This window comes from Loxodonta africana, chromosome 9 (assembly GCF_030014295.1).
Source record: "Loxodonta africana isolate mLoxAfr1 chromosome 9, mLoxAfr1.hap2, whole genome shotgun sequence".
Lineage (NCBI taxonomy): Eukaryota > Metazoa > Chordata > Mammalia > Proboscidea > Elephantidae > Loxodonta > Loxodonta africana.
Window position 1 is genome coordinate 32,842,106 of NC_087350.1, and position 15,541 is coordinate 32,857,646.

At 35.5% G+C, this 15,541-nt stretch overlaps 1 protein-coding gene across 5 annotated transcripts in view; it reads right to left on the reverse strand.

Moving 5' to 3' along the window:
- Positions 1-15,541, reverse strand: part of VPS13A (vacuolar protein sorting 13 homolog A) — a 265,017-nt gene that overhangs the window by 29,393 nt on the left and 220,083 nt on the right. For all 5 annotated transcript variants that reach the window (XR_010322961.1, XR_010322960.1, XM_064291207.1 and 2 more), the window contains 9 exons: positions 12,009-12,122; positions 10,818-10,963; positions 9,596-9,677; positions 8,598-8,711; positions 7,432-7,507; positions 7,184-7,347; positions 6,816-6,861; positions 6,580-6,703; positions 132-246 (listed from right to left, as the gene is read on the reverse strand). Coding sequence is in view for 3 of the 5 variants with exons in the window: in XM_064291207.1 (XP_064147277.1) it covers positions 132-246; positions 6,580-6,703; positions 6,816-6,861; positions 7,184-7,347; positions 7,432-7,507; positions 8,598-8,711; positions 9,596-9,677; positions 10,818-10,963; positions 12,009-12,122 (981 nt within the window). In the remaining 2 variants the exon portion in view is untranslated. The remainder of the gene's footprint in view (positions 1-131; positions 247-6,579; positions 6,704-6,815; positions 6,862-7,183; positions 7,348-7,431; positions 7,508-8,597; positions 8,712-9,595; positions 9,678-10,817; positions 10,964-12,008; positions 12,123-15,541) is intronic.

Consider the following 15,541-nt stretch of genomic DNA (forward strand, 5'->3'; position numbering starts at 1 on the left):
TATAAGAAACTTATAAATAGAATTAGGCAAATCAAATAAAATCTCAATCTATTATATATCTAAAGCACTATGCAACTACTTAAAAAAAAAATCTAACTTGATTAACCTTAATTTATAAGATCTTTCTTCACCTGTAACATCTGATTTCCAGTACCATCTCGCAACCTGTAAGGTCTGATGACTCCATCTTCATTAAAGAACCGAGGGGGTCGCAGACTCTCCACTTCATCGGAAGTCTCTGTAGCTCTAGAGGGGAAAAAAAAGAATAGTAATAACTTGATGATAAAATGATTAAAAACTCATAAATGCAGCATAAAAAGCAACTACTAAAAAGGATCTCCTTTTTGATAAAACGAGAATATTACAACACTTCTTTAGTTTTATTGAGGTAAAATACTTAGAACAAAACTCTTGCCATTTAAACTACTTCCACGTGTACAGTTCAGTGATAGTTATCACCGTGCTGTGCAGCCATCACCAAATTCTAAAATCACCAGTAACAGAAACTAAGTGCCTCCTAAACAGTAACTCCCCTTCTCCTACATCCCCACCCCTTCCACCAGCCCCTGGTAATCACTTAATAAACTTTGGTCCCCATGCATTTGACTACTCTAGATATTTCATATAAGTGGGATCATGCAATATTTGACCTTTTGTGTCTAACTCAGAATGTCTGCAAAGTTCATCCATGTCATAGCACGTTTCCATTGTATGGCTACACCATATTTTGTTCATGCATTCATCTGCCCATTAACAGATGAATGCATGAACAAAATATGGTATAGCCATACAATTGGTTGTTTCCACCTTTTTGATGCAATAAACACTGGTGTACAAGTATCTGCTTGCATCCCTGCTTTCAAGTCTTTTGGGTACGTATATACCTAGGAGTGGAATTGCAGAGTAATATCATAATTCCATGTTTAACTTTTTCAGGAAGCTTGAAACTGTTTTCCCACCATGTGCTCCCTTTTGCAATCACACCAGCAATACATGAGGGTTCCAATTTCTCCGCATCCTCATCAACATTTGTTGTTTTCTGTTTTCCTGATAACAGCCATTCTTCATGGGGGTGAAGAGGTATCTCATTGTGATTCTGATTTGCATTTCTCTAATGACTAATGAAACTAAGCACCTTTTTATGTGCTTACTGACCATTTGTATATCTTCTTCAGTGAAATGTCTATTCAAATCCTACGTCCATTTTTTGACTCGGTTGTTTGTCTTTTTATTGTAGGAGTTCTTTATACAGTCTGGATATTAAATCTTACCAGGTACATGGTCCCTCAAAAATTCTCCCAATCTGTAGACTGCATGTTCACTTTGTTGATAAATTCTTCTGATGCACAAAAGTTTTTAATTTTGATGAAGTCCAATATATACACATATTTTGTCTTTTGTTGCATATGCTTTTGGTATTGTATCTTAGAATACATTGGCAAAAAGTAGGTCCCAAAGCATTAACCTCATGTTTTGTTCTAGGTGTTTTATGGTTTTAGTTGATCCATTCTGAGTTAATTTTCACAGATGGTATGAAGTATGGATCCAACTTCATTCTTTTTGCATGTGGAAATCAAGTTCCAGAACTCTTTATTGAAGAGATTATTCTTAGGACTCTAGTTAAAGTCAATCCACCATAATGTATAGGCATATTTCTGGACTCTCAATTCTGTTCCATTAGTCTGTATGTCTGTCATTATACCAATACCAGGTTGTTTTGATTACTGTAGCTTTAGAGTATGTTTTTAAATCAGAAATTGTGAGTCCTCCTAGTTTGTTCTTTTCTAAGGCTGGTTTGGCTATTTGAAGCCCCTTGCAGTTCCATATAAATGTGAGGATTGGCTTTTCCATTTCTGCAAAGAAGCCTGTTGGAAATTTGATAGGGATCGTGTTGAATCTACAGATCACTTTCAGCAGTACTGACTTCTGAACAATATAAAGTCTTTCAATCCATGAGCACAGAATGTTCCTCCATTTATTTAGGTCTTCTTTAATTTCTTTCATAGTTTTCAGTGTACAAGTCTTTAACCTCCCTGGTTAAATTTACTCCCAGGAATTTTATTCTTTTAGATGCTATTGTAAATGGAATTGTTTCCTTAATTTCATTTTCAGATAGCTTATTGCTCTTGTATAGAAAACCAAATGATTTTTGTGTGTTGGTCCTGTTTGTATCCTGCCACTCTGCTGATCCATCTATTCACACTCTGCTAACTTTCTCGTGTATTCTTTGGAGTTTTGTGTGTATACAGGACATGCTATCTGTGAAAAGGGATAGCTTTACTTCTTCCTTTCCAATTTGGGTCCCTTTTATTTGTTTTTCTTGCTTAATTGCTCTGGCTAGGTCATCCAATACAATATTGAATACCAGTGGTGAGAGCAAGCAGTCTTGTCTTACTTCCTAATCTTATGGAGAAAGCTCTCAGTCTTTCGTCACTGAGTGCGATGGCAGCTATGGATTTTTCAAAACATGCCCTTTATCATATCAAGGAATTTCTCTCCTATTCCTAGCTTGGTGAGTACTTTGACCATGAAAGGGTGCTGGATTCTGTAAAATACCTTCTCTGTGTTGACTGAGATGATCTTGTGTTTTTTTCGGTGTTCAATTAATGTGGTGTGTTGCATTGGTTGATTTTCCAATGATGCATTCCTGGGATAAATCCAACTTGATGTGGTGAATAATCTTTTAATATGCTATTGAATTCGCTTGCTAGTATCTTATTTAGGATTTTTACGTCTATATTCCTATGGGATATTAGTCTGCAGTTTTCTTTATTTGTGCTATCTTTATTCTACCTTGGTATCAGGGTAATGCTAGCCTCATATAATGAATTAGGAAGTGTTCCTGCCTCTTCTATTTTTTGGATGAATTTAAGAATGACTGGTGTCACTTCTTCTATAAATGTTTGGAAGAACTGTTTTATGACCTACCATATGGTCTACCTGGAGAATGACTCATCGCACTGGAGAAAACTGTATATTATTTTGTTTTTGGGTAGATGTTCTATATATGTCTGTTAGGTCTAGTTGGTTTACAGTGTTGCTCAAGTCCTCTAATTCCTTCCTCATCTTCTTTCCAGATGTTCTGTCCAATATTGAGAGTGATGTATTGAAGTCTTCAACTATTATTGTAGCACTATTACTCCCTTCAGTTCTGTCAGTTTTTGATTCATCTATTTCGGGGCTCTGATGTTCGATGTGTATATATTTATAATTGTGTATCTTTCTTGACGAATTGACCTTTTTATCATTACATAATGTTCTTCTTTGTCTCATAACAAACTGACTTAAAATCTATTTTGTCTGATATCAACACCAGCTTGCTTTTGGTTATTATTTGCATGGATTATTCTTCTCCATCCTTTCACTTTAGCCCACTTGTGTCTTTGAGCTAAGATGTGTCTCTTATAGACAGTATATGAATGGACCATGCTTTTTTATCCATCCTGCCACTCTCTGCCTTTTGCTTGGAGCCTTTGATCTACTTACATTGAAGGTAATCACCAATAAGAAAGAATTTCTGTTCATTTTGCTAATTGTTTTTTGGGCGTCTTACACTTTTTTCTCTCTCATTTTCTCCAATTTATCATTATTTGTGTTTAGTTGATTTTTTATATTGAACTCTTTTGATTTCCTCCTTCTTCACCTTTTGATTTCCTTTTCTACCCCGAGGTGCCTTGAAAGAAAGGCCTGGTGATCCACTTCTAAAAAATCAGCCACTGAAAACCCTACAGAGAACAGTTCTACTCTGACACACATGGGATCCCCATGAGTCATGGTCAACTTGATGGTCATTGGTTTGTCTTTTTTTTGATATATTTTGTAGATATTTTCTTTGCAGCTACCAAGATTACATTTAACATCTTAAATTTATAATAACCTACTTAAACTTGATACCAACTTAACTTCAGTAACATACAAAACCCAATTCCTGTATCACTCCTCCCCACCCTGTTGTTACCATCATTTACATCTTTATAGCTCATATCCCCAGTAACATAAATTTATACTTATTTCTTATGCATTTGCCCTTATAAAGCTACAGAAAGTAACAACTAGTTATCGACTGAAAATACCATAAAAAGGGCCCTGTTATTTGTCCATGATATTACCTTTACTGAAGATCTCTTTTTCCCCCCTATATACAGCTTCAAGTAGCTGTCTAGTGTCTTTTCCTTTCCATCTCAACAACTCCCTTTAGAACTTCTTACAAGGCAGGTCTGGTCATAATAATTCCCTCAGCTTTTGTTTATCTGGGAATGTCTTAATTTCACCCTCGTTTTCAAAGGACACTTGTCAGATAAAGAATTCTTGGTTAATATTTCTTTTTTTCTACACTGTATATACGTCATTTCAGGCCCCCGAAGTTCCTCAGGAGCAATCAGCATTTAACCTTATTGAGGATCCCTTATATGTGATACTCCAATTCTCTCTTGCTACTTTCAGGATTCTCACTTTATCTTCGGTTTTCAAGAATTTGATTAAAATGTGTCTTGGTATGGATCTCTTTGGGTTTATTCTACCTGGAGTTTTGTTAAGCCTCCTGGATTTGCAGTTTCAAGACATGGGTTCAGCTTTCGCTTAGATGCTCTGATTGGTTTCCAGAGTTCTGAGTCTTTTAGTTCTACCACGTTATTATATTTTTTTCTTCTGTTTTTGTTGTGGGAGGATGGGAGCGTTCAACTGCTTACACAGCCATCTCGTCACCTCTCAGAACAATAAACCCAAAAAACCTGCTGCTGTCGAGTCCATTCCAACTCATAGAGACACTTTAGGACAGAATAGAACTGCCCCACAGAGCTTCCAAGGAGCGCATGGTGGATTAGAACTGCTAACGTTTTGGTTAGCAGCTACAGCACTTAACCACTACACCACCCACCACCAGGGTTTCCCTCAGAACAATAGTACAGTATTAATGTCAATTTATGATTTCCATTATTTTACGCTGGTATGGTAAGAGAATACATTTGTTTTAAAGACATATACGCTGAAATATTTAGGGGTGAAGGGATAAGATGTCTGCAACTTTCTCTCAAGCAGTTTGAAAATAATGATGATGATGTGTGCATATGTGCTTATGTGTGTACACACACACAGTCATGCACAAACGTGGTATATGTTAACATTTGGGAAATCTGGGGAAAGGATCTACGAGATTCTTTGTAATAGTCTTGTACCTTTTTTCTAAGTCTGAGATTAACTTGAAATTAAAAAAAGGAAAATGAAGCTATATACCATTTATAATAATGCACAGTTTTCCACAGAATGGCTGTACCATAAATTAACCGGCCATCTTTTAATAAAAATGGGTACTTTCAGCTGTTAATAACTTCACTGTAATTTTGTTGTATACTTGTCTAATTACTGCCTTAAGATAAACATCTAGAAGTAGAATCACAGCATCAAAACACACATAACATTGTTTTTCTAGTTAGTGGCTTTAAGTATAAATAACAAAACTGGTCAACCGCCAGATAATGTTAGAAAAGGTGAAGTCTAAATTTTGTAGCTCTTTTTTTTTCTCTCCACATAGAATTTAGATTCTTAAAAAAATTTTTAGATATACAGTCTAATTATTTTACCTTTAATAAAATTTTACTATAAATCTTTCCGTGTCTTTATTATACGTTCAAAATTTAATTAACTACATTTTATATAAATGGAAGGTAATTTTAGCAGCTCTAAGCTGAAGTTTGCTCAGATGTCCTTCTGTTCTGAATTCCATGTTTCAATGACTTTTGAGCTTCTTTGATGATTACGACTGATGACTACGACTCGGGATGTATTTATGAGACTAAAGGCACAGATAGAGAAGGAAGATCACTTTCCCTCCATCTTAACTTAATAAAATTGGAATCACCCAATTACAGTAAGCAGTATCAAGCACCGTCTTAGGAGGAGCAGCGCATACGGTGACAATACTTATCCTGTCAGAGCAGAAAACAAGAGAAAATACAGAAGGAACACATAAAGGAGCCATCCGCACCCCCAGCTCTCTAAGTTACTTCTCATTAACATGAATTTAATCATTTATCACATGTGCTGCAAATATCTAAGGCAGAGACAACAATTTCAGTTTTAAAGTAAATTTAACCTGGAGGAAGAAAACATGTTATAGAATTACCTACACAAAAATTAAAAATAATTGGAATGGATATAAAAGTTTTATAACAAAGAAAGTTAATAAAAAGGAAGGTTAAGACAATCTGAGTTTTAACTGAGGAATATAAAATGCCATTACTTCTTTAAAAAAAAAGGAGAGAATATTAAAGGCACTAATTTCATAACTGACATATAATATTACATTAAGTAATTATTTTGATCAAAATAACAAAAGCTTGACTAACTTACCAAACATTTCCTGCCAAGCTGCTGGGAATGGATGATGATTAAAAGAAGAGGCTATAAAGTTGAAATCATATAACAGCAGCAAATTAAAAAAATCAAAACGAATTAGGAAGGTCATGTGCAACCCGTCATATTATCGTGGTCCTAACAAAGTGCTCTAAGCAAAATGGCAGATTTATTTCATTTCTTGTAGCTCAAGCATTTTACTCATATCTTACATCAAATCGAATATACCTTTTTATTCCCTGAAATGTACTGCTAGCCATGTCTATGATGCCTCCAGTTGGCCTTGCCACCGCTCCAACTAAACCTTTCCCAACACCTTTAAAGAAACCAGCTGCTCCTTCTTTTTGAGCTCCTAGAAAGAAAAAAAGAAAAAAAGTTTTAAACAAATGAAACAAGAATGAAAAGAAAAACAACCTGTGAAGGAAGTGGTAATATATATCGCCCAAAAGAACTACTATACTTGCCTTTGATTGGCTTTGTCACAATTCCTGTTATGCCACTTACAAAACCCTAGAGGGAAAGCACAAGCACAACTGAAAATTTGTAATGCTCTCACATGACCCCTCGAACCAAGTCTAGCTTACGCACACACAAAAACAGAGTTTCACTTTCTGGAGTCACCATAGGAATCAAAGTATTTCCTCAGCATTTTATTTAAACAGAACGCTTTTAGAGGCTACTGATATATTTTATAAATGTCACCACCAACTGCTCCTCTAACGTCCAAAGAATACTTTAAGGAGTGGCAGTTACATGTCTGCTTTCTCTATGTGCAGAATGAGGGATTAAAAGATATCATATAAAATGTTCACAGTCCTGTAAAACTTCTTACAGAAACCAAGCCTTTTCCTCCACGAGTGATGCCTTCTCTAAGACCAGCTGGTTGCTTATTCATGGCTTCTCTCCTCTTCTGCTGGTAGTCTTCATCCATAGTCATAGCTGCTACTCCTTTAGCCATGGCACTGGTGATTCTGGAGGCAGCACCAGCTAACCCACCTAGCAGAAATTACAGTATCTGTAGTAACAGTGTATAGTCACTTTCGGACACAGTTAATACTTGGTCGTCATTCTGTTTCTTACCAACAGCTCCACCAACTAGTGCCTTAAGTCCTAGTGCCATTCCCTCCACAAACTCTTCAGGGCCCTGGATGGCTCCCTGAAGGGTCAGAAAAGAACATAAGGTTATATTTACTTTTAAAGGTGAACTTATCAGCATAAATGAGGAAAGTGGTCGTGATGAAAAGGGTGAAGAGGGGAAGTGATGCTGGCAAAAAACTTCAATTAAAGGAATTCTCGGAGATATTTCATGAAATTGAAAGTACACAGAATAAAATGCTGGAAGCTGGTCCAAACATAGAAAGGAATATGACAATTCACCAACAAGTAGAAAAGATGCTTGCTCCGTACGGTAAGTCATATGATACGAAGGCAAGCATAGTTCAAACTACTCTTGAAAAGTTTTAAAAAGAAATAAAACTCTAATTCTCAATGTCTCTGAAGTTTTAAATAACAGTATAATAAATACTGGAGCCCTGGTGGTACAGTAGTTAAGAGCTTGGCTGCTAACCAAAAAGTTGGCAGCTCAAATCCACCAATTGCTCCTTGGAATTCTCACAGGGCAGTTCTACTCTGTCCTACAGGGTTGCTATGAGTCAGAATCAACTCAACAGCAATGGGTTTTTCCGGAATTTTTATGTTAGTTTTACTATATTTTTATTATCGTATTATACTAATAATTATATTAGTATACTAAAATAAATTTTATATTAGTTTTACTATATTTTTATTACCCTTTACATTTATAACTGACAGTCAGAGAGTTTTTAATGTTTTGGCAGAAATTTTTAAGGGTCACAAAATAATCATAATTTTACTAATATTATATCAGTTACTAAGATTGCTTCGCACCATTTCAACTTGCACAATTATTTTTATGGTTCCACACTACTGTGCAAAGCAAGGCTGCCTGTAGATAGTGATCTTCCTTCTATGATCTGAAGGTATCTTTTACAGTCCAACACAACACTTACACTTCTGTACATCTTAGCAAAATCTTATGTTTAAATTTTGAGGGAAAAGGTATAAATTAAAAAAAAAAAATCCAAAACCTCTTACCTTTGCTGCAAAATAATCATCTTTTTTGCATTTCTCTAAATCTATTTACACTCAAGTTAATAATAGGAATGCATCATCAATTCAAAAGTATTAGTGTGATATATCACACAACATAAGGATAACTGTTTTACCTGATAAGGTTCATAAAAAAATGCTTCTACACCTTCGGAAAATTCTCTAATTAAGCCAAAGGGATTTCCCAAAACTTCAAGTCCAAGAATGAGTACATACATTTGCTTAATGGCCTAAAAAAATAAAACACGAACATTAATGAATTCAGAAAATCAGATCTAATGTTTTTTCTTATCCCGAAGGTCTTGCCACAGACATGTCCAGTTTCTTCAGGCTAACACCTTATCATCAATTTAACACCTAAATCTTTCCCCCTTATTCTTGAAGATTCTGAATTAAAAAAAAAGCTATTTGGTGTTATACAGTATTTATTAGAGATAAAATGACATGGTACTTAAATAATTTTAGACTATTTAAAATGCTTTCACGTTTACAATTAGGTGTGACTGCTATTGTTACCGCCATTTTATAGACTGGAGAAATACATATATCAAATGACACCCAGGGTTACAGAGTGAGTAAATGGCAAAACTGGGATCCAAACCCAGATCTCTTGAGTTATGCTCAAGGATCTGTCCAGTATACCACAGCTGCCTCAGATGCTCCATACGCTGTATCATAAAATACAGGAGACTTTCTAGAAGTGGAAATAAAATCCACTAAAATAATACAGCTAGCTGGCTGGCTCAATTACATTAAAAATACCTTGTGTGCATCAGTTATCAATGAATAGTTTCCATTGAACCCATTTTTAAAACTTTAAAAAAACTTTAAGTGTGGTCAATTACTCAGTTAATATTTTATTTAAAGATATATATTTATGTCTAGCACACTGATCAATACAAGATTTCTGGAAATTGCTAAAATATGTAAGGCCCAAAAATTGAAATACTGATTAGGCTCAATTTCTTTCTACAATTCTGAGGAAAAAATATGTTTTAAAATTTTGAAAATACATATTTATTTCCTTGCCAAATCTATAATATACATGTACAAACACATAAGGTTTCACTAGTCTATAATACTCGGTCCTTTTGTAAGACAAACTCAGACAAACCTGTTTTGAATAATGTCTTACTACTTCAGACTGTAGTTCAGGTGTTGTATGGAACTGATAGTTGAGTTCAAAAAATGCAAGCCTGAAAAAATATAAGATGTATGAATATAAAAACATATAAATGGGGGGGCAGGAGCAAAGAGAATATGCTAATGGTTTTATTTTCTTTAGAATTTTTTTCTCAAAATCTTTTTCTTCTAATACATTTTCCTATGTCAATAAGAAAATCTACTCTTTTACATATATCTCCAAATGTTTTAGTCAAAAAACCCTCTTGAGAATCTGATAGAAGTTACAGATCTTCTACTCAGAAAAACCACAGACACATACAAATTTGCGCATAACTGATTCTCATTCATGGATCATTAGAACAGCAGTTGCCAACTTCGTCCTATCGTAGTCCATACAGAAAATACTTTACACACTGAGCTAAATGGAAGAGGGTATTCAACATCGACCATTGTGTAAATACTCCAGGTCCTGCCTGATTGCCTTGGCTACTGAGGAATAAAGACTGGTGTACTTATAACCCATTCATTGCATATACCTGATCCACTAATTGGACAAGTCTCTGCCACGGAGTACAAGGACTACAAAATTAAAGAAATCTTATCCTATTCTCGGTGCCTTCAAACTTAATTTGACTGTTAACTAACTTTATCTGCATTTAGTGTTATCTCATGATTCATTCTTACTACTGTTCGTAACAGTTCTAGATACTACCTGAAAAGGTTACTCTCTTCATAAATTTCCACTTAGACCCTGAGTCTTTTTGGTCAGACACTCTAACAGCTTCCTTTATGACCCACATTAAAATACAAATTTTTGACTGTAACATTAAACAGATCCCTCCACTTCCCTTGTTATTGTATTCATTCTGTTCTTCTAGTTACACATGCTTGAACAGTCTCCATCCTATTGGCTCCTAAGCCACATGTTTCAGGCATTACATCTTTGGGTGTCACAGACATTTTCTTTAAAATCCTTCCCTACGCCCTTATTTATGCACAAACTGCTGGTCCATGTGCCTCTTCTTTAAGAAAATTAACAAGTATTCTATTATCTAGTAGTTAAGGATTAACAGAAAATATGCTCAGTGTTATTTAGATTGTATTCCACTTAAGGGCAACAATGCAGTTTACACATATTTTCAATTACAAAATTTTTAGGTAAACATCAAGTATGCTTTTCATCAATATATAGATTTGAGTATAGAACATACTTAAAAACTACGTCCTGGATATCTGTAAGAGTGGCACCAATACTCTTCAGCAAAAGATTTAAAGAATGAACTGGAATCAGTCCTCCGTCTTGTTTTGAATCTTTAGCTTCTTCTCTACCGGAACTCAGAGAAACACTTAAATGTAACTACAGAGATAAAGAGACAAATACTTAAAAGTATTGTCCTCATAGTAACAATTTTAATATTTCAAAATCAACTTCATTTTAAATTCACTAAACCACAAGTAAGATTTCAAATTTATCTGGATTATGCAAAAAATGGTAAGTGGAAAGTTAAAGGAATTTAAAATCCCATATAGCTTATTGAAATTATGAAATTCAACAATCTAAGATTACATATTTGGTTCAATACCACTTTTTTTGGTAAGCTTAGAAGAGTATAAATTTTTATAAGCTTTTTAATAACATTAATAACCTAGAAGTTGAAGTTGTTGAAAATAACTCAAATACCTAAAAAATTTTATGTTTCAACTACTGAAATTAAGTTAATATAGTGAAGTTAGATAAAAAACATTTTTTGTATTTCGGTAAAAATACACTTACAGTAACAACAATAAGCACCATACAAATAATTTTGAAAACTGTCACCAAACAGCTAAAAAGAAAACTAAGGTAAAATACTATTAGGTCAAAATATAAATATATAAACACATGCTGTATGTGGCTCCATTATTATTTTCACATGGTGAACATTTATTATAAAGAAAAAAAATGAAAGAACCGTTCATTTGTTATTTATCAGTGTTTGTAATGGTAACGTTATAGAAAGAAATTACTTCCTTTATTTTTGTAAATATATATATACCACCATTTGCCAATTAAACATTTTTTCAGGTACACAGTTTAATGATATCAATTAAAGAACATATTTAAATGTTCAGGGATCAGTCCCTGGAGAAAGACAGCATGTTTGGTAGAGGGTCAGCGAAAAGAGGAAGATCCCTAACAAGATGGACTGACACAGTGACTGCAACAATGGGCTCAAATGTAGCAATGACTGTGAGGATGGCACAGGACTGGGCAGTGTTTCATTCTGTTGTACACAGGGTCGCTATGAGTAGGAATTGACTCGATGGCATGTAACAACAACAACATCCCTCCAAACAGAATGAATCAATTTGCTATTACGTAGACTAGGAATGACAATAAAAATGACTTATTTTTACCTTACCTTGATGGGAGATATATGAAAGTATTCATAGAGACTGACTTGTGATGTGTCTACTAATGAAGTTGTTTTATATTCTTCTTGGAAAGCTTCTATATCTTTATGAAAAAGTTCAACCTGTAAGAGAACATAAAATATTAAGACCTGAAGGGACCTAGCTACATGAGACATTTAAACCAATGTCCCATACATTGCAGAAAACTCCTTATAATATTCACAATTAAGATTTCTCATGATAGGAAAGTTACTGTCTCACAAGGGAGGGACACTAACAACACTAGCCAACTCATAGTGACCCTATAGGACAGAGCAGAACTGCCCCATAGAATTTCCGAGGAGCGCCTGGCGGATTTGAACTGCTGACCCTCTGGTTAGCAGCCATAGCACTTAATCACTACACCACCAGCGTTTCCATCTTCATGTCACTACAGATGTTATTTCAAATGACCTCTGATCCATCCCATTAACACTCTCGGGGGGATATTTGTTTCTTTAAATATAATGATTTAGTCCACTTCCAACTATTTGGTAAATGCCTTACTGAAACCTATATAGCCAGTAATATAACCGAAAAAGAGGAAGGCACTGAAGATAATTTTGTGTAAATTGATTAGGGCATCTGTTCTTTATATCATTAATGCTTCTCTTTCAAACATTCACAGATCTAAGTTACTTCTATGTGTTATGTAATGGCCCAAAATTCGTATCTTGTTAACCTCATCACAAAGACATCAAAACAAAAGCCTGATTAAGAGTATATTTGGTAACTGGCTTCTGGCATGCCAGTGTGAGGAGGTTAGAGGACCTGCTCCCCAGTGAAACTACTAAGATTTATCTAAAAACCAACCATGTAGCTTCTGGAAATGGTCCTAAGGGCATACAGCAAATGAACATACAGCAAATGAGGAAACATGTATTCAAGAAAATGAGAACCAAAAAAAAAGGACAAAAATCTATAAAAATTCAATAAGAAAGCAAAAGTCTGTGGTATCTAAACAAAGACTGCTTACTCCCTTCTACTCTCAGCCATGCAAGGCAGAAACAACTCCAGACCAGTACAGCCAAGAACACAGGGCTCCCTGTCCATCCAGCTCCCAGACGAAGGTCTTCCTTCCTGGAAGGGGCAGGATGTCAGTGTTTCTATACCTTCCCCAAACTACCTGTTATTGAGGCTAAGTTCCAGGTGAGTATTGGTGTGAAGCAGGGGCTCCCTTCTTACGTCCAGCCCCCCCGCCAGTGGAACAGACGCTCTATCTTGGATGCAGTGCAGCAGAGAACAATACTGGGGCCCTACGTGGCCTTGCACCAGCTACCGTAAAGTGGTAGTTCCACATCAAGAGAGGTAAACAAAGACCTCAGGGTACTGCCTCCTCCCCCTGCGCAAGTGAGGGATCAGCTCCTAAAGCAGGGATGTTATTCATCAGCCATTTTCCAATCCCCAGCTCCAGAGCCCTGGCTCAGAGATTTTGCCTATAGAGAAAGTAGGCCTTAAAACAAATAGCTCCAAATCTCTTCCCGAAGGAACTAACTTCATTTGTGACAGAGTGTGGAGAAGTTCAAGACTAAGCCTGCTCTCAAAAAACGGTGGAGATGGTAAGACGCAACTGGGAGCAGACTCGTAGATTAACAAAGATAGAGGCTAAGCTGTAGGCTGGAGGGTATGCAGGAGATAACTGGGGAAAGAGACAACTGGGATGAGGTCTCCTGGGGTTAGACAGGTATCAAACACTTGACCTCTGGAAGCATTCCTTCAAAGAAGCTCAAATTTGATTGGATTAATCTGTAAAGCAATTTATGCTCCAGGGCATTGCTGAAAACAATTGAGCAGTCAGCCTGCAATTAGTGGAGTATAACAGCTGCAAGTGGTCAGGGAAAGCGATAGAGAGTCCTGCTGAAACCACCATCATCCCAGGGTGATTGTGGGCATATTCAAAGCCACAGCTCTGTGAAGAGCAACATCAGAGGCTTAATACTAAGACAAAGGGGAAGACTTCACTAAAATAATCCAGTCTGTCACTAAACAAATAAACGAGCAAATAACAATAACAAGCACCAGAAGTGGTAGACCAGAATCCAGAGTAGGTACAACATATTATCTAAAATGTCCAGTTTCCAACCAAAAGTTATGAGACATGTAAGTAAAGAGGAAGTATGATGGATATATTGGCAATGGGTACAATGCCAACAGAAATTGCCTGTCAGAGAAACCTGATATTAGATTTAATGGGAAAAGAATACAAAGTAGTAATTTTAAATATGTTCAAATAACCGGAAAAAATAATGATTAAAGAAGGAAGGTATGATGATACTATCACAACAAATAGAGAAGATCAATACAGAAATAAAGATTATTTAAAAAAAAAGGCAAATCGAAATTCCGGTACTGAAAATTACAATAACTGAGTGAAAAATTCATTAAAGGGTTCAAAAGTAGATGTGAACTGGCAGAAGAAAAAAATGAGCACGATAAATCAACAGATTATATAATCTGGAGAACAGAGAAGAAAAAAAGGAATGAAGGAAAATGAACGGCGCCTCAGAGAAATGTGGGACGCCATTAAGTACACTAATGTTTGCATAATGGGAATACCAGAAAGAGAGGGGGGAGAGAGAAGAGGGAAAAAAAATATACATATGTATATACATGTGTATATATACATATATATGTATATATATCTCAAGTAAATTTTGACTTATAGAGACCACATGTGACAAAGTAGAACCACCTCACATGATTTTCTAGGCTGTGATCTTTACAGGAACAGACCACCAGGTCTTCCTCCTGTGGAGCTGCTGGGTGGGGTTGGAATCACCAACCTTTTGGTTTGCAGCTGAGCACTTAACCATTGCACCACCAGGGTATATGCATACATACACGTGAATATATAGTCAAAGAAATAATGGCTGAAAATGTCCCAAATTTACTCAGAAACACTAACCTATGCATTCAGGAAGCTCAATAAACTCCAAGTAGAATAAACACAAAGAAATTCATAAAAACACACAATAGTAAAAATGATGAGTTTCAAAGACAAGAAGAAAATTTTGAAAGCAGCAAGAGAAAAATCACTCATCACCTACAAGAAAACCCCAATAAGATTAATAGCTGACTTCTCAGAAGAAACCATGGAGGTAAGAAAACAGTGGGATAACATAATCAAAATGCTCAAAGCATAAAACAGTCGATCAAAAATCCTATTTCCAGAAAAGCTATCTCTCAAAAATGAAATAAAAGAATCTCCCATCAGACAAGGCTCCCTGGACTAAGGCCACAGGAAAAGGGATCATGTAATTATAAAAGAAATAGTATACATACATATTTTTTCTTTTTTCTCATAATCTGTTTACAAACTAATCATATAAAATAATATGTGCATAATATACTGTAGGGTCTATAACACACAGAAATGTAATATATTTGCCAGTAACAGCACAAACGAGGTGGTTGGCAACAAAGGTGTATTGAGCTAAAGAAATAACTACAGATGGTAAATATAATACTGTATTGCTGAGTTTGTAACATTAATAGATATAAC